The 27,735-nt window shown below is 35.8% G+C and overlaps 2 protein-coding genes across 8 annotated transcripts in view; one reads left to right on the top strand and one right to left on the bottom strand.

The window, feature by feature from the left end:
• The window catches only part of Kif20b (kinesin family member 20B), a 122,651-nt gene that overhangs the window by 50,268 nt on the left and 44,648 nt on the right, over positions 1-27,735 (bottom strand). For 3 of the 5 annotated variants that reach the window (XM_071611101.1, XM_071611100.1, XM_071611102.1), the window contains 7 exons: positions 9,756-9,903; positions 6,990-7,076; positions 6,789-6,905; positions 5,866-6,004; positions 5,027-5,211; positions 1,409-1,445; positions 475-702 (listed from right to left, as the gene is read on the bottom strand). In XM_071611101.1, coding sequence (XP_071467202.1) covers positions 475-702; positions 1,409-1,445; positions 5,027-5,211; positions 5,866-6,004; positions 6,789-6,905; positions 6,990-7,076; positions 9,756-9,902 — 940 coding nt within the window. In that variant the 5' untranslated portion in view covers position 9,903. Of the gene's footprint in view, positions 1-474; positions 703-1,408; positions 1,446-5,026; positions 5,212-5,865; positions 6,005-6,788; positions 6,906-6,989; positions 7,077-9,755; positions 9,904-11,433; positions 11,510-27,735 lie in introns of those variants that run through there. The other 2 variants (XM_027939923.2, XM_027939921.2) reach the window with 1 other exon arrangement.
• Positions 11,673-27,164, top strand: Lipt2-as1 (LIPT2 antisense RNA 1). 3 transcript variants are annotated; one of them, XM_027939943.2, is made up of 3 exons: positions 11,673-11,800; positions 17,149-17,293; positions 24,517-27,164. In XM_027939943.2, exon 3 carries the CDS (start codon positions 24,736-24,738, stop codon positions 26,395-26,397), a length of 1,662 nt encoding a protein of 553 aa, XP_027795744.1. In that variant the 5' UTR covers positions 11,673-11,800; positions 17,149-17,293; positions 24,517-24,735; the 3' UTR covers positions 26,398-27,164. The 3 variants fall into 3 exon arrangements, with proteins under 3 accessions (XP_027795744.1, XP_071467200.1, XP_071467199.1); XM_071611099.1 differs by lacking the exon at positions 11,673-11,800 and adding an exon at positions 11,819-12,115; XM_071611098.1 differs by lacking the exon at positions 11,673-11,800 and adding an exon at positions 12,126-12,344.

Consider the following 27,735-nt stretch of genomic DNA (forward strand, 5'->3'; position numbering starts at 1 on the left):
TTATAAAAATGAAACAAAACACAGAAAACATCACAGGGCATACCTGCAGTAAGATTAAGCATAATTAATGAAACTTCTGAATTCTGCATATATACACATATGGAAGTCATGGGTCATGATATTATTAATATGACTTTGTTACTGTAATGATTTTAAAAGATGTGAAAAATGTCACTATGGTATCAGTTACAAAATTTGGCCAATGTTACAAAGTAACAGAATAAGATAAAAACACACCCAGCTTTTCCCATCACTAAGAACCCAATTAATGATACTCAAGCAAACACATCTAGACCTTTTTACATTCAAGTGTATCAAACACAACAAAACAAACTTCCAAAACACAAAATTCTCTTATTTTCTTAACGGTAATAATGAGAAGAAAAATTCCTAATTTTGTTTGCTTTCCTGTAGTTATCACAGAGCCTAGGAGACAACTATGGAGCAATAAAATAAAAAGACTCATTAATATACCTTTTATAAAAGAATAACCCTTTACATCTTGGGAAAGTCGTAACATCTTTCTCTTTTGGAACTTTGATGATACAGGAACAAACAAGTCATAAATACATTCGTTGTAAATTTCAAAAAAAGAAACCCACACAGAAAATTTTGTGTTATTATCCATATTCAAACTAGCTTGTTCACAATCTCTCACAGATTCTTCAAACTCTGGGACATTCAAAGAGTTTGTTAAACTTCCTACAAAATAACAGAAAAAAAAGAGGAAAAAAAAAAAGATAAGCACAAAATTAATCATTGACTAAAACTGAGGGAAAAAAAAAAAACATATCATGACTACTGGACTTGAAAAAATAAGTATCCTTAATCTTTTGATCATCTACTTTCAATATTTTTTGGAGCAGAGTTAGGAATAAATAATATTTGGAATAACTTTGGTTTCTTATCCTTCCATTTGTTTTCGAAAATATACTAATGAAGCAAATACAAATTAAAGGCAGTCAGTATAGTAAACACAACTATAATCTGAGTGATTCAAGAAGCTGAGACAGAAGGATCTCAAGTTCAAGCCACCTCAGCAACTTGGCAAGCCCCTTAGCAACTCAAAGAGACCTCAATTCAAAATTAAAAAGCTGGAGCTAGAGAATAACTCAATGGTAAAGTACCCCTAGGTCCAAGTAACACCCTCTCCCACAAAAAAGGGAGAAATTAAATGAAAAAACAAAACCCAGAGCATCTCTTGATGTCAATATTAAAGTTAGAGCCAGTGAAAGGGATATCTATGAGAATTAATCTAAATCAAACTTTATAGTACCTGATAACTCAGTTATCATTTTTCAGGTATTGCTATGTCAACAATTAAATTACTGGGAGTGATTTAAAACTTAAAATTTTGAGTATTTCATATAATCAAAAAACAAAAGGTAGGTTAGAAATAATATCTTACCATACGAAGTATCATAACTGTCATTATGCATAGCAACCTAAAAAAGAAAAATTTAAGAATTTAAAAGCAATTTTTGTTAAGGTTAAATAACCAAGATATCAATTACCTACCCAAAAAGTCACTGACCAAACCACAACCTTTCATCCACTTTGTTCAGTGACGTGTTTATTAATTTTTTCCTAGTTTAAATAATACAGTCATACAACAGATTTAAGAAACTAAATAAAAGTAATAAAAAAACATAATGTATAATCCCTGTAGACCAGAGACAATTACTACTATTAATATTTAAATGTATTCCCCCTTCTACTTTTTTCCCCATACTTAAATTATATAGTAAACTTTTTCTCACTATAACTAAAAATTACTTATAAACATTTGATAACTGTGTAACTAAAGATATAAAATAATTATTATTTATCATTAAACATTTTGGATTTGGATGTTTTACAAAATTTTGCAGGTAAAATACTATAATAAACATTTTTAATTATATTATAATAAACATTCTAATTATTTTCTTAGAATATACAGCTAAATGAAATTGTATAAAGTTCTGCTCTTAAACAACAAAAAGCAATTTGGCAGTGCTGAATTATCAGTTTTTTTTAGTTATATATGACAGTAGAATCCACTTTGATATAATTATACAAGCCTGGAATCCCATAATGTACATCCAAATTGCTGCTTTTTCTTTCGATACCAGGGATTAAACTTGGGGTCCTCGACCACTGAGCCACATCCCCAACCCTATGTTGTATTTTATTTAGACACAGGGTCTCACTGAATTGCTTAGTGCCTCATCATTGCTGAGGCTAGCTTTGAACTTGCAATCCTCCTGTCTAAGCCTCCTGAGTTGCTGGTATTACACGTGTGCACCACATACACCCAGTTCCAAATTGCTTTTTATAAACATTTTACAATTAATGTATGAAAATTCATCTCATTCAACATTTTAATCATTTCATGGACAAAATAAAAATTTGCCTTAACTGGATAACTTTTTAGAGAAATATTTTTCACTATTATTGATTTAAATTTTCTTTTTAAAATTATCCATGCATTATACACCACCCTCCATAATTTATTAAAATACTATTTTACTTTCAGAGACATACTCAAGGACAACGAACGCTGAATTCCACTGAGCAAAACATTTTTTTATTACCTTAAAATAAATCTGATTTCTAAATGTCATTTTTTTCTTATGTTGCCTTAGGTACTCTAAGCAAGCACTCTACTGCTGAGCTATATCCCCAAACCAGCTTTTTGTAATTTTATTTTTTATTTTTTTATTTAAGAGAGGTTCAGGCTGGTCTCAAACTTCTGGGCTCCAGTGATGACTCTGCCTCAGCCTCCCTAGTAACTCGGACTACAGGCATGTACCATGGCCACTGTCTGACTCCTCTCAATGTTTGTTTGTATTTGCAGTGCTGAGTATTGAACCCAGGGCTTCGCACATACTAGGCAAGTGCTTTACCACTAAGCTATATCACTAGCTCTCCTCTTAATGTTTTAAAGAACAAAATTTAGCTGGGCATGGTGGCACACACCTACATCCCAGCAGCTCAAGAGGCTGAGGCAGGGGAATCTCAAATTCAAAGCCAGCCTCAGCAACCTAGTGAGGCCCCAAGCAACTTAGCAAGACCCAATGTCAAAAATAAAACATTAAGAAAAAAAGAAGGGTGGGGGTGCTGGTGATGTGAATCAGTGGTTAAGTAAAACAAAGAAGAAAATTCCATTAATATTTTGAAAATATTTTTATAAAAACTGCTAATAGTTCTTAACCATGAACAGGATAGACGTCTGAAAACATAACACAAAAACCAGAAGGTACAAGTAGAATAGACAAGTATTGTGGGAGGCTGTCTCGCTGAATGACTGGCATTTTCCTTCCCATGATCGGAGAGGCTCTGACAGTCACTTTCATAGTGACCTAATATTGCTCCATCCTCAAAGTAGCAGAATGTGTCTTCAGACATAGGTGTGCCTTCCTGCAACCCCTTGAATCGAATTACACTCACCTGTCCTTGTAAGCCTGCCCCTCCTGACCTTTTTTGGGTGGAACATTCTAAGAATGAGGGTCCTCCCAATAAAATCCCACTTCTGAATGTGCTTCATGACTTTCCTCACTCTCCCATTTAGGGAACTAGAGGCCGAGAGTGGAGGAGCCATCTTGAAGCTTGATTTAAAAGTAAAGTATATGTCTGTGTTTTATTTGATGTCCCAGGAAATTCACATGAGCAACCTTAAGTTCAGTTACCTGCACTGGTCAGGGGCGGCAAAGTATAACTTTATAAAAAAAATTTTAAGTTTATATGGTACCTCCTTATATAAAATAACATCCTCTCGCGGCATATCTTATCTTTACTTTTCTATTAATTTATTGTTAATTTCTGCTATGGTCTGAAATGTTCCCACTAAAATTCTGTTGAAATTCAACCCCCATTCTGAGGTATTAAGAGGTGACGCCTTTAACAGGTAATTAGGCCATGACAATTCATATGGATTAATCCTTTCATGGATCAATAGATTAACAGATCTTCTTAAGAGTGGATCTATCATAAAAGCCAGTTTAGCTCTGCCCTGTAGATACATCCCTCTTACCATGTGATGCCTTCAATCACCTCCAGACTCTACCAAATCTCCACCAGCAAGAAGGCTCTCACCAGATACAGCCCCTTGACCTTGAATCTTCCATTCTACAAAACGTGGACTCACTAACCCTTTATTCTTTACAAATGACCCAGTATAAGGTATTTAACTATAACAACTAAAAAACATAGCCTCCATGATGGCAGTACTATTTGTCCTCAACAGTTGAGATGGGTGCAGTGGTGCACACCTGTAATCACAGCAATTTGGGAGGCTGAGGCAGGAAGATCAAAAGTTCAAAGCCAGCCTCAACAACTTAGCAAGACCCTGTCTCAAAATAATAAATTTAAAAAGGGCTGGAGATGAGGCTCAGTGATAAAGTACCCCTGGGTTCAATCCCCAGTACAAAAGAAAAAAAAAAATTAAAATACTGCTGGACCAAGTAAGTGCCTTAATAAAAACTTATTAAATAAATGAATATTTAAAAAAAAACAGTGGGAATTGTGTACAATGGCACACGCCTATAATCCCAGTAACTCGGGAGGCTAAAGCAGGAGGATCTCAAGTTTGGGGCCAGCTCAGCAATTTAGCAAGATTCTATCTCAAAATAAAAAATAAATAGGGTTAGGGATGGAGTACTCCTCAGTTCAATTCCCAGTACCACAACATATAATAAGTAGAAGAGATTTCTACAAGGAATATCTAAATATTTTTCTTAAAAAAGAAATATCTGCCAGGCGCTGTGGCACACATCTGTAATCCCAGCAGCTCATGAGGCTGAGGCAGGAGGATCATGAGTTCAAAGCCAGCCTCAGCAAAAGCAAGGTGCTAAGCAACTCAGTGAGACTCTGTCTCTAAATAAAATACAAAATAGGGCTGAGGATGTGGCTCAGTGGTTGAGTGTCCCCAAGTTCAATTCCCAGTACCCACCCTCAAAAAAAGAAAAACCCACCATGACCACAAAAAAGCTGAAAGATTTTATGTCATAATTTACATATTTTGCCTACTAAAATAATTCCATACTTCTTTAATTTGTCGAAGTAATGCACTTTTGATAGCAGCTTCTTCTTTCTCTTGGTCTGGTGACAACCGTAAGTATTCTCTGGATCTATGTGGTTTAATGTTCATCTTGGTATATAGTCTTTCCTGAAGACTATCAAATAATATATTCAAAGTTCGAGGCAAAAAGCCAACATTTTCTTCTGTGCCTGTAAAAGAATGTTTGTGTTATTTTCTCTCAAACTAGTAGGAAAGAAGAAATTTTCCTAGACTACTAAAACTCTCTTTATGCTACCAATAAGCAATTTAAACAAAAATGAGAAAAGTTGACGGACTACTCTGTTTTCTATCATTTTGTTCTTCACTGTACTAACAGCCTTTTATTGAATACTATTCTAATGCAAAATCTGAAATTTTACATTCAGACCAAGCCATAATATTAAGATTTGCCATCACTCATAAAGCATAAAAGCAAAATGAAACATTAAGCTAAATGTCTCACTGGTAATTCAGGCTTAATTCCCTAAATCATATCAATCCTTTTTTATGAATTTTTACCATTGCTTTATTCTCTATCATATAAGTAAAGCAGTTTTACAAGTGATTAAATAAATCTGAATTAAAAGCCATCAGCAATAAATGGTCAATATGTTATTACTATTAAAAATGGAGGGTTGGGGATATAGCTCAATGGTAGATTGCCTGCTTAGCAAACAAGAGGCCCTGGATTCAATCCCCAGCACTACAAATACTAAATTACGGAGCAAACATAAATTAGATGTTAAAAACATTAACTACCTATAGTTATGAAAATACTGAATGTTATTACTTCCTCCTTTCTAGCCAAAATAAGCAATACTTACCTTGAAATGTATATGTTTTTCCTGAATTGGTTAGCCCATAAGTAAAAATCAGCCGACTCTGTCCTTTCAAAAGGTCTTTTGCTGGCTGCATAATACAACCCTGAAAGAATTCTTTCTGTGAAGTTTCAGGGCCAAAAACCTAAGACAGCATTTTTAAGAAAGTTCTTTTAGAAAATTCATGTTAATATTCGCAATGGGTTCCACCCTATTTTTCATGTTTAAAATTTATAAAGATTGGTTTTGTAAGATTTATTCTCAAAATAAAATAGATCATTTAATTACTATCAGCAAATGAGATAAAAATCTGACCCACTCAGCCAGTCATGTTTTCACATTAGTTTTATAAAGAACACTGCTGTAAATCAACTTAAAAAAAAAAAAAATTTAAGCCAAACAGTGATGCTTGCCTGTAATCCCATCTGCTTGAGAGGCTAAGGCAGGAGGATTACAAATTTGAGGCCAGCTTCAGCAACTTAGCAAGGCCCTAAGCAACTTGGTGAGAACCTGTGTTAAAATAAAAAGGGTTGGATACGTAGCCTAGTGGTAAATTACCTCTGGGTTCAATCTCCAGTACCCATCCCCCGCAAAAAAAGTAGTTCATTAAGAATATTGGAGAATATTATTTATTTATTCACTCCCAATTATATATTTACAGACCTAAAATTTGAGTCCTACTCTTAAGAAAAATTGCTAGTACCAAAGATCTAAGTTTCATAGTCAGAAAACATATAGTTTATCATATATGTTATAGCTACTTAACCTAAGCTAAAGTTTCTCTTTAAGAAAAAAAGAGCAGGGGGTGGGAGCTGAGGATTAGCTAAGTGGTGCAGAGTATGCTTTGTATCAATAAGGCCCTGGGTTTAATGAGTTTTATGCTCTGTCCCACCCCCCAAGAAAAACCTTCATTCTCACAGGGCATTTACCTTGGAAAAACTGAATTTCTGAGCCATCTGCCCAGAGCTTTTCTCACTTAACCGGCCAAGGAAGCTTTGAGGATCTTTAAGTAGGATGGTCTGTGAATCCAGAACATGGACACAACCCTACAACACATATCCACAAGAAATAAGAGCAATGGCATTTTTCCGATTTACTGAAAGTAAAATTCAGTTAAATTCAACACAAACCTCAGACTCATGTTCTTTTTCTGACTGTGTGAATGGTCTTATTCGAAGACAAACCTGAAGACTACCGTTAGATTCCAAGCTGTTTGCCTAAAGGAAAACAAAATAATTATTTTAAACATAGGGAATATAGCTTTTCTGAGAACATCTTTTTTTTTTTTAGCAAATTGACAGCTAAAGAATAATCTGAGATTATAGTTTCCAAGCAAATAGTCACTATATTAAATGTTTATTACATTTTATTTATAAAACACAACAAATCTTTTTGTGTGTGTGTGGTGCTGGAAATCGAATTCAGGGCCTTGTGCATGTGAGGCAAGCATTCTAACCGACTGAGCTATATTCCCAGCCCTCAACAAATCTATTTTTAAGAAAACAAGATTCACTCTTTTCTACCTCCTCTATTTTTGTGTTAAATTAGCAAAAAATCTTTTCTCTATAAAACCCTAAACTTTATGTCTAATACAAAGACTCTAAGTCATTGAAAATAGAACCCTAGAATAAATCACAAGTAATCAGAATATTCTATTAACATAAATGTTGGATTCCATCATTCAGAATTTTTTTACTATGTAATATTCTCTTCGCTTTCCTTGAGGAAGAAATGAGCTTACCTCATTTTCAAAAATAATTTAAAAGAAATGTCTTTAAAAGGACATTCTTAAATGTCCTTTTTAAAAAAGAAGACAATCATTTGAAAAAAAATTACCAAAACAAATATAAAAACCAGAAAGTCAAAATAACACTAAATCTATTGAAGAAATTTCATCCATTACCAAACAAAATAATTGCACACCCCCCACTACCACCACCACACACATACACAAATCTCTAGATCCTGGTAGTTCATTAATAATTATCTAAAACATTAAGGAAATAATCATACAAATTATACATAAACTTTTTAAGAAAATACAGGAAAACACCTCAACTAATCCTGAGTTTGACATATCCCGATACCATAATCTGATAAGGATATCTTCAGAAAACATTACAGAATATACCATGTTAAGACAGATGCAGCCCAGTGCAGTGGTGCATGCCTATAATCCCAGGGACTTGGGAGGCTGAGGCAAAGGATCGTAAGTTCAAAGCCAGCCTCAGCAAATGTGAGATGCAAAGCAACTCAATGAGACCCTGACTCTAAATAAAATACAAAAAGGCCTGGGAATGTTGCTCAGGGGTCAAGTGCACCTGAGTTCAATCTCTGGTACCAAAAACAAAACAAAACAAAAAAGATAGATGCAAAATTTCCCTAACAAAATGTTACCCAGTACATAAAACATGATAATACCTTATAGCCAAGAATAGTTTATCTTAGGAATATAATGTCAGTTTAAGCATTTAAAAATCAATTAGAACAAATTACCATGTTAGAAAATGAGAAATTTTAAAGATATAAAAAGCACTTGAAAAAATTCAACATCCAAACAGCATGTAAGTCTCAACAAAGCAGAATAGAAAGACACTTAGAAAAAATCTACAGCTAACATCATACTTGTAAAAGACTAAATCTGAGTAACAAGACAAAAGATTTCTACTTCATCACTCTACTTCACACTGTACTAGAATAGTTCTAGCTCGTGATATCAGTAAAAATAAATAAGAAAGAAAACACATCCAAACTGGGAGACAAGAAATAAAATTGTTTACTCATAGACAACATGAACATTGGCCTACAAAAATCTGACAAATAAAAAGCTACTAGAGGGCTGGGATTGTGACTCAGTGGTAGAGCGCTCGCCTAGCGCGCACGAGACCCGGGTTCGATTCTCAGCACCACATTAAAAATAAATAAATAAAGGCATTGTGTTGTGTCCATCTACAAAAAAAGATTCTCTCTCTCTCTCTCTCAAAAAAAAAAAAAAAAAAAAGCTACTAGAAAAATTAAATGAATTTAACAATGCAGCAAGACACAAATCAATATGCAAAATCAAATGTTTTTCTATCTAAACTGGGTAGTTACAAATTGATCTTAAGAAAGCAACACCATTCACAATAGTATCAAAAATTCCAAAATATTTGTGGATAAATTGGAATAAGAAATGTGAAAGACCTATACACTAAAAACTACAAAACACTGATGAGAGAAATTAAAGGAGACCAAACTAAATGGAGATACACCTCGCTCATTGTTTGGTTGAGTCAATATTGTTAAGATAGTTTCCTCCAAAACTGATTCAATGCAATCTCAATCAAGTTTTCTTTTGTTCAGCAAGCTTTTTTAAAGAAATGGACAAATTCATCATTTTAAAATATAGAAATGAAAAGTACAGAGAGCCCAACAACTCTTGATATAGTAAAAATTTGGAGGGCTAACACTACCTGATTTCAAGATTTATTTCGAAACCATACGGACAGTTTCTTACAGACAGAAAGAATTACTCGCAATATAGGAATACCTCAGAGACATTGCAGATTCAGTTGCAGACCAACACAATAAAGCAAATATCAAAATAAAGTGAGACAAATATGCCATTTGTAAGTGAAATTATCAAAAAATGAAATTTTAAAAACATTTTTCCCAATTTTTTTTTCAAATGGTAACCAGGTTAGGGCAAGAAGGGTACTTATTAGGTTGTTAAGACCTAACTTGAAAAGAAACTTTTATGTATTTCTTTTAGACTTAGGTCTCCATGAACAACTTACTAAAATACAAGGTTGCTTCAAACCTAGAAAGTCTGGCAATTTCTGTTCTACTCACATGCACTCATTTCCCCTGAATCATGATACTCAACATAATATTTTCTTATATTTACTTGTACTTACCTCAGTGTTTGAAGCAACTAAAGAAAATTCATGAGAGAGATCAAGCTTAATGCCATCAAAATTTATTCCGGAAGGCCTTGCAACTGGGTCAACACTAAAAACATAAGACGGTCTAGGTACTCCATCTTGATTCGAATTAGATTCCATTCTGCAAGAATAACAGTATCTTCTTTAGATAACTTTAGTAAGTCAGCATGCAAGCGACACAGGATTTAAAAAGTGTACAATACAACCAATTACTTCCCCACAAATAACTACATTTTACAGAGGGAAAACATTAAAGTGTTTCATTTCTAACAAGATAACCTAGGGAAAAGACAAAGGACCAAATTATATTTTCAGATTCTAAATCAAATAATATTGAACACAGCAAACACCCAGCCTATAGATAGATCCATCCAAAGAGATTTCTTGAATAATCTGTAGAAAAGAAAATCAAAGTTTAACTCTCCGCCTAAAATCCTCTCAGAAATCAAATAGCAAAGAGATTATACAGTGAATTATAATCTTTTATTATTTTAAGTTTTTTAGTGTCTTCTGTAGAATGTTACATATTTTGTTTTAGCACTTAAGAGCTAAACTCCATTAGCTGGAAAATTTATTTTCAGTCTAATTCTTAAAAGTGCGCACAAAAAGTTAAATAATGTATGCTAATGTATTTAAAACAGTACCTGGGTTGGGGTTGTGGCTCAATCATACAGTACTTGCCTGACCAGCATGTTGTTCTGGGTTCCATCCCCAGGACCCAATAAATAAATACATGCACACAAACATATCAGGCATACCACAAGTCTTAAGCTGAACATGAAATAATGCATCCTTAAAGTATTAAAATCGAATTAAACGTTAGATCACTAAACTTAAAGGTAAACATAAAGGCAACCTTAACTGCAAAAAATGTCAACATTCAAAAGTTTACTAATATATACTACTTGCACAAGGAGAAAGTGAGGCCTCTGTTCGGTGATAAAAATATAAAACATCTACACCAGTGAATCACGAATTAGGGTTCCTGGCCGGAAAGGGTAGTAATGGGCATCCACAGCTGTTTATTTCTTCTACTTAGAACATGGGAAGCTTAGCTTTAAAGTCCAATTCAAATTTGTACTCATCCATTTACTTTAAATATAGCCCAAATAAACATTTTTTTAGCCATGTTCAATCCAGCTGGTATGGCATTCTGAGCTAACTCCAGAGAGACCACGTCACCTGCGTAACAAATTGCTCACTTCAGGGATTCCGGAAAGTTGGTTTGTCAAGAGGCCTTTTCCTCAACAAAAAAGCAACTACACTGACAACAACAAAATGCTAACTGCAAAGAAGTAATATCAATTTACTATGTGCCAGTAACGTTTCTAACAACTTTACACATTATCATTTAATCTTAACAACGGCCCTAAGTAGACACTTTAATTACCTCCTCTTAGCAGATGAGGAAAATGGCCGGAAGAGAGAAAAATAAATTGCCTTGCACCGCTCAGCTGAAACTAGGTTTAAACCCTAAACCACAAAGCATGGCTCAGCCCTCGCCGCGACCCAAAGCTCTGCAACCAGTTCCTGACTTAGGGGCGTCACGAGCCCCATCAGAAAATACTAACAATGCTACAGCCGTTTCCCCGCAGCTACACTAGCAGTGGGAGACTCCTCCTCGGCTCCCCTATCAAGGTCACCTTCTCACCTACAATATCGCCCAGACGCCAGACCTGCGAGCAGCAATGCGATGTTTTGGTTTTCAAATTCAAACAATGGCGGCCAGAGCACCGCACTGAACGCTGGGAGTGGGCGGGGCTTCCGCAGCTCACTCCAGAGTGCCGCTGACAGCGCTGTGGATTCAGCGGCTCCCGGAAAAAGCTTTCAAATCTGAGGGCGGGACTTGGAGCATGAGGCGACCAATGGGCAGAGACCGGTTGGTGGGCGGCCAGGAGCCCAGGATGTGACTTCCCTCGGGGCTCCTCGTGGCCGCTATAGGTATCACTATCTGTTGGCTGGAACGCAGGTCTTGGATTCCATCCTTGAGACAAGAAAGACGTGGCGAAGGCCCGGAGGTGAGGCCTCTGCCGCCGCACTTATTCTTGCGGCTCCCCAGGGACGGGCCGAAGAATGGCGGGCTAGTCACCTCCGGGTCCTGTCCCCTCGGGGCCGGAAAAGACTCCTCTTGTCGGAACCAGGGGTCACTTCCCTAGCTGCACTAGCCTATCTGTAGACAGCGGCCCTGACGGACCAAACACATTTTATAAGCATTTTCTTTCTTTTATTTTTTCAATATTTTTTTGGCTTTTTTGAGAGTTTAAATCAGCTACCGCTGCAAGGCTTTGTGCTGTTAGTCTTATCATAGGCATGGTCTTTGCATTGCCCAAAATGTAAGTGCCAGTGCATCCTTCTCTGCTTCTGTTAAAGTGGTCCTCTTTATTTGAGTGCGGTGCTCTACTATTACATTTATACGACAACTATTTACTACTTAGGCTGTCTCCTAACTCTACTTGATTTTAAAGAAAAATAACTGCTAACATAAATTGAGCGCTTACTTGTGCCATCGTGGTGCTAAACTTATAAAATGGATTGTCTCACTGATCCTGAGAACCCTTTGAGGTAGGTACTATTATCAATCATCCCATTTTATAAATTCTGAGGAAACTTAAGTTCACAATGTTAAAGTAATGGGCTTAAAGGCAGATGGAGGGAGATTTAAATTAAGCTGAAGAATTTCAGGACACAAACACTCTTATATATGGTCTTATTTTCAACTATTTTCCTTGCTTAAAAGCATTTTTAAACACATAATTTGATGAGCTTACCATTTTTCTTCCATTGTCATAGGTCTCCCATCACCTACCACTGTTCTATTCAGTTTTCCTTCTTTCCCCACAAAATAGTCAAATTTGAGGTAAACCAATTGAGCTTGAAGTAGAGAACAGGATGCAGAACCAGGATGAAATAAGAACAAATAAATGTAGATGTAAAATGGAAGAAAATAGGGGAGATAAAGTAGAAACTTTTTTTTTGTCCAGGCTGGAATTTAAGTCTCTAATGGGTTCTACATCGTATTTTGTATTGCTCTTTCAGGCAAGTCTATCCCTGAATCCCAGCTTTCTATTATATCCCACAATGCTTTTTGCTAGTTGTCACTGATTCCTAGTTCTTAAACCCTCCAGTTGCTACATTTATTATTTGGGAAATATTTGTTTAAAATCTCTATGGTAGAGGGTGGAGACAGTGGAGAAGGGAAACTGACACTAACCCTCAAGGGACCTACATTCTAATGGGAGAAACAATCAAATGTGGATACAAAAAATTGAAAAATTACAGCTGTTTTGATTGATTAGAAGGAATATTCGTACAGCAATATGATTGTCACAGGGAAACCTGAGCAAATATTTCATCTGGATCTCCAAGGAACATTAGCAGTTAACTAAGTAAGAAAAAGAAACAAACATTCCAGGCACAAGGGAAAGGAGGAACTGAAAATTAAGTGGATTTTCTGTCATCTTATTCCAACTCCCAGCAGTGTTCCACAGTTGAATGTTTCATCTACACAATTAAATGTTTCAGCCTTAAAACACTCTTCATTTGGTGTTGGGTTACCACTCTCTTTTTGTATTACTAACCTCACTAGCCATCTAAGTCTCCTTTTCTATCTCTCCTACCCAACCTCTAAATTACGAATCCTCAGAACCTGAGGCCCTCTTTTGCTTCTCCACAGTTTTCTTCTTGCAACCCTGTGAACCCAGGGATTTAAGTAGCATCTCTCTAGTTCTGGCACCTGAATTCCTTATACTCCCTAGGCCTCTCCTCAGAGATCCAACTAGAAAGAATTATTCTAGTACTTATTTAACATCCTTAATTGAATGTGTAACATATCCCTAACTTAACATGTTCAATGTGAGATCAATTTTTCATTACCAAACCCTCTTCTCCCTAATCTCCATCTTAGTAAATGACAGCACCATGTATCTACCCAGTTACACAAAAACAAAAGAATCACCTTTGAGTCCTCATGTTCATTTATCTTTCCATTGTGCAGAAGACCTCAGCTGAGGATTGAACCCAGTGCCTCACATGCCCAGTGCCTAACTCTACTTGGACTATAGCACCTACTTTAGGTGCTATACCTCCCCACACTATCACAGAGCTACCAAACTAATCTCAAAATGCAAATGATGTTATCACCCCCTTGCTGAAAGTCTTTCAATGACTTTTTAGAAATAAACATTACTTATACTGATATAAGTGACAAAAAAAAAAAAAAAACAAGTTACAAAAGAGTACAGTTGTCCCCCATTTCCAGTTTCGCTTTCTAAGTTTCAGTTACCCAGGGTTAATTTCAATCAAGAGATACTCATCAGAATGTCAGTAGTAACCTAATGCAACACAAGGCCTGTCGTTCACCTTACTTCATCTCTTCATATAAGCATCATATCATCTCACATCATCACAAAAAATGTGAATGTAATACAATGTATTTTGAGAGAACAAACCACATTCATATAACTTTTTTATTATAATATATTTTTATAATTGTCCTATTATTAGTTACTGTTAAGCCCTTAGTGTACCTAATTTATAAATTAAACCTTATTACTGGTATATATGCATTATAGTATAAATGTGTATATTATGGTTTTCATCCATGGTTCCTGACTTATAACTCTCTCCCCAAGGCAAGCCATAAAACTAGAATTTCTTTTCCCCAAGATGGGTCTTAGAAACCTTAATTTTACCACACCTTTCTGTCTTGGTGCTGGCCATAAAGAAATTCTCTGACCTACCCTGTCTGATGATAAGTCATAAGACCTCTATTTCAGAAGGAGGAATGCCCCAAAAGAAGGAATGTTGGTCAGAGAAGCTAAGAAGAATCAGGACAGACAAACCTTGCTGGATTTCTCCCACTCTGTCTATTAGCATTAGATCATACCCTTTTTGTATAATCACATTTCTACACTGTTGTCCATGCTTTATGCCTACGCAATGAAGGCTTCATAAACACCTACAAGGAAAGGATTCAGAGAGCTTCTAGACTGCTGAACAAATGGAAGCTTTCAGGAGGTGAATGAGATCTCATCCACCAGCCAGGAGGGTGCCACACCCCAATTCCATGGGGTCAGAATTTCCTGAGCTTGGGACCCTTCCAGACCTCACCCAATGTTTCTTTTCATCTGGCTGGTTATTCATATATTTTAAAATGTCCTTTATGATAAACTGGCAAATGTAAGTATAATGTTGCCCTAAATTCTGTGTATTGCTTTAGCAAAATTCATCAAATCTGACGAGGGAGTTGTGGAAACACCAATTGTAAATGGTCAGTCAGAAGTTCCAGAGACCTAGACTTATAACTGAATGAAATAAGGGAAGGTTTGTGGGACTGAGCCCTCAGCCTAAGGGATCTGATGCTACTTCCTGTTTGATCATGTCAGAAATGAATTAGAGATTGTCCAGCTAATGTACACTGCAGAGTTATTTGCTTGCTTACTGGTGATGAGAAATCCCTACACACTTTGGGATCACAGAAATGTTCAATATTTTGAGCACAAAGTAGAAGAAACAGTTTGAGTTTGGTTTTTCTACTTGGTATAAACAACAACAAATAATACATATTGGCTGAAAGGTTTTTGGGAAACAAAACATTAAGATTATTGCCAAAGAATGACCCTACAGAATATATATATATTTTAATGTAGTGCTGATGATGGAACCCAGGGCCTTGCACATGCTAGACAAGCGCTCTACCACTGAGCCACAACCCCAACCCCAGATTATTTCTTACTTATAAGTGGAAAGACAATTTTGCAATGAAGAGATTTATTAGACATAACTTAACCAAGTGAGGATATTTGTACCAGAAATGTTTGGCATGAATCTAATAAGGAAGCAATAATAAACAAACAAACAAATGTAAAACATCATACACCAGCAATTACAGGCTCTTCAAAATGTCATGACATGAAGAACAGGGTGGAAGATTGTTTTAGTTAGGAGAAAATACCTAACTCTGGATTGGTTCACATATCTTTTAAAAATAATTGCAAAATGTATTTCATGGACAATTGGGAAAATTTAAATATGGACTACATATTACATGATATTGGATCAGTTTTAAGTCATGTATTACAATGAATTTGGAATTATGTGGAAGAATGGCTTTGCTTTTTGAATGTACAACAATCTTTTTTTGTTGATTTATTTAGCAGCAAAGTGTCACAGTATCTACAACTTGCTTTCAAAAGATCTGACAAAAGCCAGGGGGATGATGCTCATCTGTAATTTTAATGACTCAGGAGGCTGAGGCAGGAAGATTGTAAACTCAAGGCCAGCCTTAGCAACTTGATGAAACCCTGTTTCAAAATTAAAAAATAGGGCTGGGGATGTGGCTCAAGCGGTAGCGCGCTCGCCTGGCATGCGTGCAGCCCGGGTTCGAATCCTCAGCACCACATACAAACAAAGATGTTGTGTCCGCCGAAAACTACAAAATAAATATTTAAAAATTTTTTTTAAAAATTAAAAAATAAAAGCTGGTGATGTAGCTTAATTGGAAAGTGCCCCTAGGTTCAATCCCCAACACCAAAAATGAAGAAGGAAAAAATATTTGAACAACAACAGAACACACACACACACACAAACAAAATAGAAAGTAAATGTGGCAAAATATTAATTGATAAAAAATATTAATTGATGAGTCTAGGTGAAAAGTATAATGGTAAGGATTGTGTCAATCTTTCAACTTTTTAAAATAACTTTTGAGATTTTTAAATAAGAAAAGATGATAAAATTCTAACCTTTACCATGGCCTTCAAAGCCCTGCACAATCAGGCCCCAACCACCTTTACTTCCTTCTTACTTTATGTAGTAAATTGATCTTCTCTGTGTACTTCAAAGACTGTTTTTTCCAGCATGCAGAACTTTTGCAAGGGTTGTTTTCTGTACCTGAATTTTCTCTTCTCCCATTCATTAGATGGCTCACTTCTCTTTCTCCTTTGAATTGCATGTAAAATACTACCTTCCAAGAGAAGACTTTCCTGACTGCTTTATCTCAAGAGGCCCTTTTTGTTATTTGCAGGTTTTTACTTATTACAACTAACAGTTACTGATTTCGTTTACAGTTACAGTTACTCTATCTCCTTTACCTAAAGTGTAAGTTCTAGAAATATAAGAACTGCATTTCTCTCAGCCACTGGTGTATCCTTAGTGACTCTATAAATACATTCCAAGCAAATATTTGTTAATCAGTGAATGAAGGCTGATGTGGACACTGTGAGAAGAATGATAAGGAGTGAATTTGAAGAGATAAGCTAAGAATAGACCCACTCAGCCAACTTACTTTTTCAATTGTATAAAATGCTACCAAACTGTTTTAATGATGAGCACAGTACAATCCAGTCTGCATCTCTCTTTTGAAAAGGTTATTCTCCCAGACAAGAATAGAAGCAGCCAAGGAGGATGCTGTTGAACCAGTTAGAAGGCTTTTATCATCATCCCAGCAAGATATGATAATGTGGACTTGGGAAATGGCAGAGAAGATGCAAAACAGAGGACGGATTTCAGAGGTATTCTTTGCTGCATTTTCCATTTCAGCACCAACCACTAGGTTTTTCCCAGAGAAACAAAGTTCATGTGGTGAAAAAGTTTTATTTTTTGACAAAAATAATACACAAAAACAATCAGGAATGTTGACTCACACCTTTAATCTCAGTGACTAGGGAGACTGAGGCAGGAGAATTGCAAGTTTTGACTCCAGCCTCAGCAACTTGGTGAGACCCTATCTCAAAATAAATTTTTTTTAAAAAAGGACTGGAATGTATCTCAATAGTAGAGTACCCCTAGTTTCAATCCCCAATACTGCCTTAAAGGAGAAAGTAAAACAAATGTGGCAAAATATTAATAATTGATTAATGAATGAAATGAATAATGGTGTAAATTATGTCAATCTTTCAACTTTTTAAAATAACTTTGATATATTTTCTAAAACAAGAAGAGAAGATTCCTATTGCAGAGAATTCTTTCTTTGGCCTTGAAATAAACATTAGCATAAAAAGAAAATATTGGTAAATTACATGAAGCTGATTTTCTAGCCTGGTCATAGCTTCTACTGTTAATAAAGGCATACCTGGTGATATTGTGGGTTCAGTTCCAGATGACCACAATAAAGTGAATTTTACCATAAACCAAGTCACAGATTTTTTGGTTTCCCAATGCATATAAAAGTTGTTTAGGGGCTGGGGTTATGGCTCAGTGGTACAGCACTCACCTAGCACATGTGAGGCACTGGATTCGATCCTCAGCACCACATAAAAATAAATAAAGGTATTGTGTCTACCTAAAAAACATATAAAAAAGAGAAGTTATGTTTAGGCCAGGCACCATGGTCCACACCTATAATTCCAGTGGTTAGGGAGACTGAGGCAGGAAGATTGTAAGTTCAAAGCCAGTTTCAGGGCTGGGGATGTGGCTCAAGCGGTAGCCGCTTGCCTGGCATGCAAGTTCGATCCTCAGCACCACATACAAACAAAGATGTTGTGTCCGCCGATAACTAAAAAAAAATAAATATTAAAATTCTCTCTCTCTCTCTCTCTTTAAAAAAAAAAAAGCAAAGCCAGTTTCAGCAAATTAGCAAGGTCCTCAGCAATTTAGTGAGACCCTGTCTCAAAAAATAAACAGGACTGAGGATGTAGTTCAGTGGTAAAGTACCCCTGGGTTCAATCCTCAGTACAGAGAAAATAAAAAGTTATGTTTATATTGTAAGTGCGCAATAGCATTTTATCTTTTCAAAAATGTACATACCTTAATTTAAATACATTATTGCTAAAAAAAAAATACCAACAATCATCTGAGCATTCAACCAATTTAATCTTTTTGCTGGTGGAAGATCTCATCTCAGAGTTGATGACCGCTGATTAATCAGGGCGATGGTTGCTAAATGGAATGGTTGTGGCAATTTCTTAAAATAAGACATCAATGAATTTTGCCACATCAATTGACTCTTCCTTTCACCAAAGATTTCTCTAAAGCATGAAATGTTTAATAGCACCATAATAGAACTTCGTTTCTCAAACCCTGCCACTACTTTAAAAACTAAATTTATGTAATATTCTAATTCCTTAGTTGTCATTTCAATAATGTTCACATCTTCTGTACCAGGAGTAAATTTCATCTCAAGAGACCACTTTTTTGCTTATCCATAAGAAAAAATTTCTCCTCTTTTGAAGTTTTATTGTAGCCAGGCACAGTGGTGCACTCCTATAATCCCAGCAATTCAGGAGGCTGAGGCAGGAGGATCACAGGTATAAGACCACCTCAGCACTGTAGCAAGTATCTGTCTCAAATTAAAAAATAAAAAGTGCTAGGAATGTAGCTCAGTGGTAAAGTGTCCCTGAATTCAATCCCCAGCACCAAAGAAAAAATTAAAGTTTTATCATAGAATTATAGTAGTTCAACCATATTTTCAGGCTCCACTTCTAATTCTATTTCTCTTTGCTATTTCTACTACATCTCTAAGTCACTTCTTCCAGTGAAGTCTTGAACTCTTCAAAGTCATTTATAAAGGTTGGAGTCTACTCTTTCCAAGTTAAGGTTGATATTTGGACCTCCCAAGAATCAGGAATGTCCTTTATTTTCTTTTTCTAGCCCTGAGTTTTGGACCAGGGCTTTGCATGTGCTAACCAAGTGCTCTTCTATTAAGCTTCATCCCCAATCCTTTTTATTTTATTTTGAGTTAGGGTCTTACTAAGTTACCCAGGCTGGTCTCAAACTTGCAATCCTCTTACCTCAGTCTCCTACTTGGGATTTTAGGCATGTGCCACCATGCCCAACGTGGATGTTCTTAATGGCAACTAGAATGATTAATCTTTTCTAGAAGGTTTTCAATTTATTTTGCCCAGATCTTCAGAGAAATCTCTATCTATGACAACCGTAGTCTTACAAAATGCGTTTCTTAAGTAGTAAGACTTAGCACATGAAATACTCTTTGATCCATGGCCTGCAGAATGAACATGAAAACAACAATAATTCTGTACATCTCCAACAGAGCTCTTGGGTGATCAGGTACTTTGGAAAGGGACTTTTAAATTTTTTTTTTAATCTCCTCCTTCCTTCCTGGAAAGATGTTTTGTTGGTTGGTTGATATTGGGAGATGGGTGTGTGTGTAAATGTATGTGGTATTGTTGATTTTGCCATAAGTCTCAACAGTGGGCTTAAAATTTTCAGTAAACAAGGTTGTAAATGGATGCGCTATCATCTAGACTGTATTATTCTATTAATAGCAACCAGGCAGAGTAGACTTAGTCTAATTCTTAAGGTCACTAGAATTCTCAGAATGATAGTTGAGTATTGGCTGCAACTTAAATTAATCAGCTGCATTAGCCCCTAACAAGTGAGCCAGCTTGTGCTTTGAAGCCTTGAAGAAAGGCATTGACTTCTCTTTAGCTATAAAAGTCCTAAATGGCACCTTCCAAGGTAAAGGCTGTGTTGTTTACATTGAGAATCTATCATTTAGTGTAATTCCCTTCAGCTGTGATCTTAGCTAGATTTTTCTGGATTACTTGCTGCAGCTTTAACATCAGCACTTGCTATTTTACTTTGCACTTTTACTTTGTGGATACAGCGTCTTTTCTTAAACCTCAGGAGCCAGCTTCTGCTAGATTTAAACTCCCCTGCAGCTTCCTTGCCTCCCTAATACTTAAAGGAATTGGAGAGAGGAGCCTAATCCTTGCTCTGGATTAGGCTTTGATTTTAAGGGAGTGTTATAGTTAGTTGATCTACTATCCATACCATTAAACCCTTCTTTATATCTGCAATGAGGTTGTTTCACTCTCCTATCATTTGTATGTTCACTAGAGTAGCCCTAATAATTTCCTTCAAAAACTTTTCCTTTGCATTTCACAAGTTAGCTAACTATATATCCCTGGTATACAACACAGGGTCTGGTTTCAAAATAGGAGCTAAAAATGATTATCGTTTTGATTAGGTATTCAATAAAAGTTTATTGTTTGAGTACATGGTACCTTGCCGCAGGCTGGCTGGGCACAAAATCACGAGCCACTCACACCTTGTAGATTCAAACAGCAACTCTTTATTCCCGAACTCACACCGCACTCTACACACGTTCTGGGGGAATTCACGTTCTGGGCCCAAATCACGTTCTGGGCAAAATCCCAAATACTCTCTCTGAATCCCAGGAGAACTCAACGGGAACTCAAGGAGTGGTCGCACCTGAGGCAGCAGGATACGCCCTATTCCCAGCAGGGTACACCTTAAACCTGGAACCGCCCTAAACCCTAAACCAGGAACGCCCTAAATCCCAATCCGCCCTAAACCCAGATCCGCCCTGGTCCTTGAGCAAGGTCACTTTACATGCAATGACACTGCAAATGACCTGGGTCATGCCATGCGTCATTCTTACTTAGCAATGGCCCTCAGCAGTACCTCATTTAGTATTTCCCCAGTATGTACACACACATGTGCATGTGTATGATACATTCATGTAACTAAGAATGGGTTTTCCACCATCCAGATCCTTCTAACTATCATAGCTGATGCTTTCATTTCTATTTAATCTTTGGCATTCTCTGGTAGTAAAGGAATCTACATTGTTTTGAAGAAAATTGTGAGTATTAATAAGGGTACAAAGAACAGTTTGGGTGTGAACTTACCAAAGTCTTAGGGCACAGGCAGACATTATTTACTGCATTAGCCAAGTGGCTACATAAAGGGGGCTACAGTCGCCTGTCAGTGATGATGTTGGCACCTGTGGCTTCTCAACCCAAAGATGACACATTCACTCATATGGAATACTGCTAGCCAGCAACCATTTCTTCACAGGGTTCTCTGCTCTACTTTGCCCTTTTTAGGAAGTCATTCAATTGAATATTAACTGTTCTTTTTTGTATATTTTAACACTCATACAACAATCTTGATTTTGTAATCCGAAGCATCTGATGACAAAGATGGGATCAAGAAAGAAAAGCATACCGCTAACATTTTAATACCTTTCCTCACTGCCCATAATTTTGCAAATATGAAAAATTATATGACCCAGTGGAATATTACATTTGGAATTATCAAAATGAAACTATTTAAAATAAAAATGGCACTATTTACAGATCATGTGTTATATTGGTTTGGAAATAACACAAGGTGGTGCTAGTGGACCTCACATACATATTCTTTAGCAATCAACAAAGACCAGTTAAATCTGCTTATTCCAGAGTTTTATGTCTGATGAGCTATTTCAAGATTCTAGTTTTCTTAAAAATAAGAAGTAAGATCATGCAAACATGATCTTTTTATTTTAGATAATATTATCTTTAGTATATGTTTTTGAGATTTCAGTTACTAGGTAAAATAATGATGTCATGAATTTAATTTAATTATTTTTGGTTAAGGAAACCCATTGAATTGATGTAATTGAAAAATAATGAGACCAATTTCAGTAAATACCTCCAAAAAATACAGTCATTTCTATATGCAAACAGGGCCTTCATAATATTAAAGAAGGAAGAATAGGAGGAAGGGTAGAAGGAAAATGAGAAGAAAAGGGGAAAATGTTATTTTTAAATATTTTTTGTTTTCAGTCATTAATGGAAATATTTTATCAATCTTCTTTTTTTTAAAGAGAGAGAGAGAAATTTTTTTAATATTTATTTTTTTAGTTTTCGGCAGACACAATATCTTTGTTTGTATGTGGTGCTGAGGATCAAACCCGGGCCGCACACATGCCAGGCGAGCACGCTACTGCTTGAGCCACATCCCCAGCCCTATTTTATCAATCTTAAGTTACAGAGTTATAGACTATTAGGGATATAACGGAGACTACAAATGATCTAGGTCAGTCTTCTCATTTTATAGGGAAATAGAACTCAAGACCATGAAAAACTAATTGACATGCCAAAGTACCTATTATTAGCTAGTAACAGAACATACAACATGACCTTTTTTCTTTTTTCTATAATGGTCCTGGGGTTCAAATTCAGGGCCTCACACATGCTAGGAAAGCACTATACCACTGAAATACACCTCCATCCCTTATGAGAGAAATCTTATAAAAATTTTACATATATTCACCAGGGCCCATTTGGTATTCTTTAAAAAGTACAGTAAAAAGGTAATCAGCATTGTTATCACTACTTTTTAGGCTGTTTTGAAGTACTTTTATTTGCAACCAATGGCAAAACTGTAGGATGAGTATTTTCAAAATAGCTAGAAAGAATTGCTTTCCTTTAAAAAGGTTTTAATTTTTTTTAACTGTTTGTGCTGTTGACATCAAGATATCTCTCTCCAAAAGATTGCATTCTTTGACATTAGTTCAAAAAAGCAAGAGTCATAGTCATTGCTTTAGACTATGACTAATTTAGAGTACCCAATCATAAGCCAGAATACCTTAGTTCTAAAGCAAAACTTTACCAACAGAAATATATAAGAAAGATAAGCATAGGGGTTTTATGTGCTTTTATTAATTATTCAAGGAAGCTTCCCCCAAATCAATGATTCAAATTGTTCCTTTAATGAGCAACCAGGAGATTTTTATTCCTTGATACAGTGCACCTAAGAAGATTTCAAATAAATGAGGATATGCCTTTCTTTAATAAAGTGGGGAAAAGGACTATAATGAAGGGAGACGTAGGAATACAGAACATTTTCTCAAGAAAAATTAAAGTATGTTGAAGTAAGAGAAAAAATAAATAAGATGTTATGGTCAGACAGGTGATTTCTAGGCTTTCACTTAGAAGTTTGTGATGCTAGACAAGGGTAGGTTGACTCTTTGAATCTGATACTTCTTAAATGCTAGCCTAGTGCCAACCTGGAAGACAGAAGGTACCAAATAAATAGTAATTATTATTATAATCTAATAGAGACCAATGTAGAAAAGTAAAATGAATGTTCTAGCCCCACGAAATATGATCTCTTCCTCTCTCAATGAATTTCATGCATTTTTTAATATTTGTTTACTGGGTTTTAAACTCTGTGTGATTTTATGGAAACTTTGCTTGACTTACATGGACTTCCCAGACCAAAAGACTGCTCTTGCACCTAGTGGGAAAAGGGAGACTTAGGACTGAATCAATAGTCTTCAGGCTTTTGCATTACATGAGGATAATGAGAATGAGGAAGAGCATCTGGCCTTCCTATAGGAACTATTAAAGTAGTACATGAAATAAACCCAAGACACAAAAGCTAAGTCATTAAAAATATCTAATACATTCTGAGTGTTAAGTTAAAGGAAACATCTCATTAAAATGTCTGAAATGTGTTTTAAATTAATTCTGAGTCATATTCTGGGTGTACAATTTATGGAACAGTTAAAAACAAGTAAACAAAAAACTTTTTAAATGAATGGATAACTAGTGCAAATTTATGTGAGTGCTGGAGATTTAACTGAAAAGAACTTTACTTTCATTTTTCTTCATTGTAGAGCAGTAAATAACCAAACAGATAAGTACCAACCACATGAATCGGTCCAAAAACGAAAATCTGTATTCAAAGACTAAATTTAAGATCTCTAACCTCTTCTTGCCAAGACATGTCCATGTTATCCAGCGTGGGGCTCACCTAATAACTATGTCAGTCACAGAATTGCTAAAATATATCCCAACTCAAATTTTTTTGATAGACAGTATCCTCCCCCCTCCCCCAAAAAATTCTTCTTTCCAGTAAAGTGGTCAAATTTTGGGAGACTGAATATAAGCAGAACAGACAAGGAATAGCTGCATAATCTTGAAAAGGTCCTAGTTTGAGCCTCAGTCTTTTCATCATTAAAATGATATTTTTAATACAGGTCCACAATCTCTACTCTGCAATCCCAAAATAAGACAAAAACAGAAAACACGCTGAAACTCAAAAGTGTTTTGTGAGTTTGGCACTGGGAATCTTTGACAACAAAACAAACTGTGGATAAACATGAAGCCTCCATTTTCTCACTACTCATATCCAGTCAACACACATACCTCTGTTATTTGCTGACGTTTTGTGACTTGGGAATTAATAGCATTGGAAAATGTCCAAAAGAGTTAAAGATATACCAACGGATAATGGTGAGAAGAAGAAAAGGAAGCATCTGTCTTTATCAATAGCTCAGAAAGTAGAGTTATTACAGAAGCTTGATGCTGGTGTGTCTGTAAGGTGTCTTACAGAAGAATATGGTGTAGGGACCACCACCATATATGACTTAAAGAAACAGAAAGACAAATTGCTGAAATTTTACAGTGACAGTGATAACCAAGAACTAATGAAAAACAGAAAAACATTACATAGGGCCAAAAATGAAGATCTTGACCGTGTGTTAATTGAATGGATTCGACAACAAAGAAGCAATGATATGCCCCTGACTGGTTTATTGGTCATGAAACAAGCTAGAATATACCATGAAGAACTGAACATTGAAAGTGAGTGTGAATATTCAGAAGGGTGGCTGCAAAAATTTAAAAAGCGTCATGGAATCAAATATCTTAAAATGTGCGGTGAAAAAGCTTCTGCGGATCATGAAACAGCTGAAAATTACATTGATGAATTTGCTAAGATAATATCTGATGGAAACCTTAGCCCTGAACAAATTTACAATGCTGATGAAACAGCTCTGTTTTGGTGCTATGTTCCTAGAAAAACCTTAATCATGGCCGATGAAAAGGTACCAACAGATTTCAAGGATGCCAAGCAAAGGTTAACTGTTCTTGGATGTGCTAATGCTGCAGGTACACATAAGATAAAACTGGCAGTGATTGGGAAAAGCCTACCTCCAAAATGTTTAAAAGGTACTGGCAGCTTACCTGTGCATTATTATGCAAACAAAAAAGCATCAGTAACCAGAGAAATCTTTTCTGATTGGTTCAATAAGCACTTTGTGCCAGCAGCACGAGCTCATTGCAAGCAAGCCGGACTAGAAGACAATTGCAAAATTTTACTGTTCCTAGACAACTGTTCAGCACATCCCCCTCCAGAACTTCTTGTGAAAAGTAATGTTTTCAGCATCTTCCTTCCCCTGAATGTGACATCCGTAATACAGCCTTGTGACCAAGGAATTTTACGCTCCATGAAGAGCAAATATAAACACTTTTTCTTAAACAGCATGCTTGCTTCAGTGAACAGAGGCCTGAAAATCCAGGACTTCCTTAAAGAATTTAGTCTCAAGGATGCCATCTATGCAATTGCTAATGCATGGAATGATGTTGATAAGTCAACATTAACAAATGCTTGGCACAGACTTTGGGCTACAATGATGTTTGAAAATGACCTTGCTGATGAGGATTTTGAAGGATTTAGAGATTCTAATGAGAAGATCATGATATCAAAACTTATTACTTATGCCAAAAGTTTATCAGCTGAAAGTGTAAATAAGTTAGAAGAAGCTGACATTGAAGAAATACTGAACATTGATAATGATGTACCCGTTGTGCATCCTTTGAGCGAGGGGGATTTTGCTGAAATGGGTGTAAATACAAATCAGTATGAAGATAGTAGCAGTCACGATGATGACATGAACACAGGTGAAAAAATCTCTATAGAACAGCTGGTGAAAATGTGTGACCAGTTAATTGCTGGTCTTGAACAATGTGCATTCATCAGTGAGCAAGAGACCATGGCGATTTACTCAATTAAAGAGAAATTGCTTAGACAAAAACCTGTGTTAAGGAGGCAGATGACACTGGAAAAGGCCTTTTAAAAAGTTCTCTTCTATGTCACTTGAGAATCCTGTTTCTGGCTCATTATGTCTAGCTGCCCTCTGGTTTTATAGACAATGGTAATATTGGTGTAACTTTTTCTCCAAGATTCTCTAGGAACCAGAAGTGATGAACATTTATTGCATTTATATGTGTTATATATTAGTTTTCATCAGTATGAATATAATTTTTACTTAAAAATTTCCTTTGGGCTCGGGATGTGGCTCAAGCGGTAGCGCGCTCACCTGGCATGCATGCGGCCCGGGTTTGATCCTCAGCACCACATTCAAACAAAGATGTTGTGTCTGCCAAATACTAAAAAATAAATATTAAAATTCTCTCTTTCTCTCTCACTGTCTCTTTAAAAAAAAAAAAAAAAATTCCTTTAAAGTGAGAAGTTTTACCAGAACTAAAGAAATTAGAAGCTTAAAGTATGTAGTCTATTCTTATTTCATTTACCAGTAAGTGTATTCACTTATTGATAAATTCACTAATTTATTTATGTAAACAAATCATATTATTATTATTTATGGTCTTTATTCCACTTAGTATAATTTTGTGTGTCTGTGAGTGGTGCTGGGTATTGAACACAGGGCCTCACACTCACTAGGCAAGCACTCCACCATTGCTGTATCCCTAACCCTTCATACATTTCTTTACAGAAATATTAATATATTTCATACCCACTTAGTATATTACAAAGTATATAGTATATGTATTATATGCCAAAGAATACCAATTTTTTTCTAAATTGCAAAAAAAAAAAAAAAAAAAAAAAAAATCTCATTTCCAAAACACATGTGGTCTCCAAAGTTTTGGATAAGAGATTGTGGGCCTGAAATACTTAACCTTAAGAGATTTGTTTTGCAGATCCAATGAGATTATCAATGTAAAGTGCCTAGTATAAAATAAATACTCATTAAATGATGTTGCTATTACTATTATTTTATTATCCTACCCTTAAAAGTGTGGGAAAAAAAGACCTTTCTGACAATAGTTAAATAATTTAACCAATATAAATAATGATAAGCACTCCTCAAATTTTATCACCCTAAGAGAAGCTTTGGCAATATGCTGATAATAGGTACTTGAGTATCTCCTAATATTTATCCAGAGTTGGAAGGGTTTCCCACATCAGAAGATAAAACATGTCATGCCATGTTGAACTACATTTCATGTAAATAAAATATATCCACTTCTAGTATTCTCTTATTCATCAAAGAAATATTAATATTTCTATCTGCTAAACATTCCCTCAGCTCTCTCTGCCACAAACACCACATAAGTAAGAACTAAATCTCCCTTGTGATCAAGGGTTCTTAACCCTCCTTGTGTAACCT

Source organism: Marmota flaviventris, chromosome 4 (genome assembly GCF_047511675.1).
Source record: "Marmota flaviventris isolate mMarFla1 chromosome 4, mMarFla1.hap1, whole genome shotgun sequence".
NCBI lineage: Eukaryota > Metazoa > Chordata > Mammalia > Rodentia > Sciuridae > Marmota > Marmota flaviventris.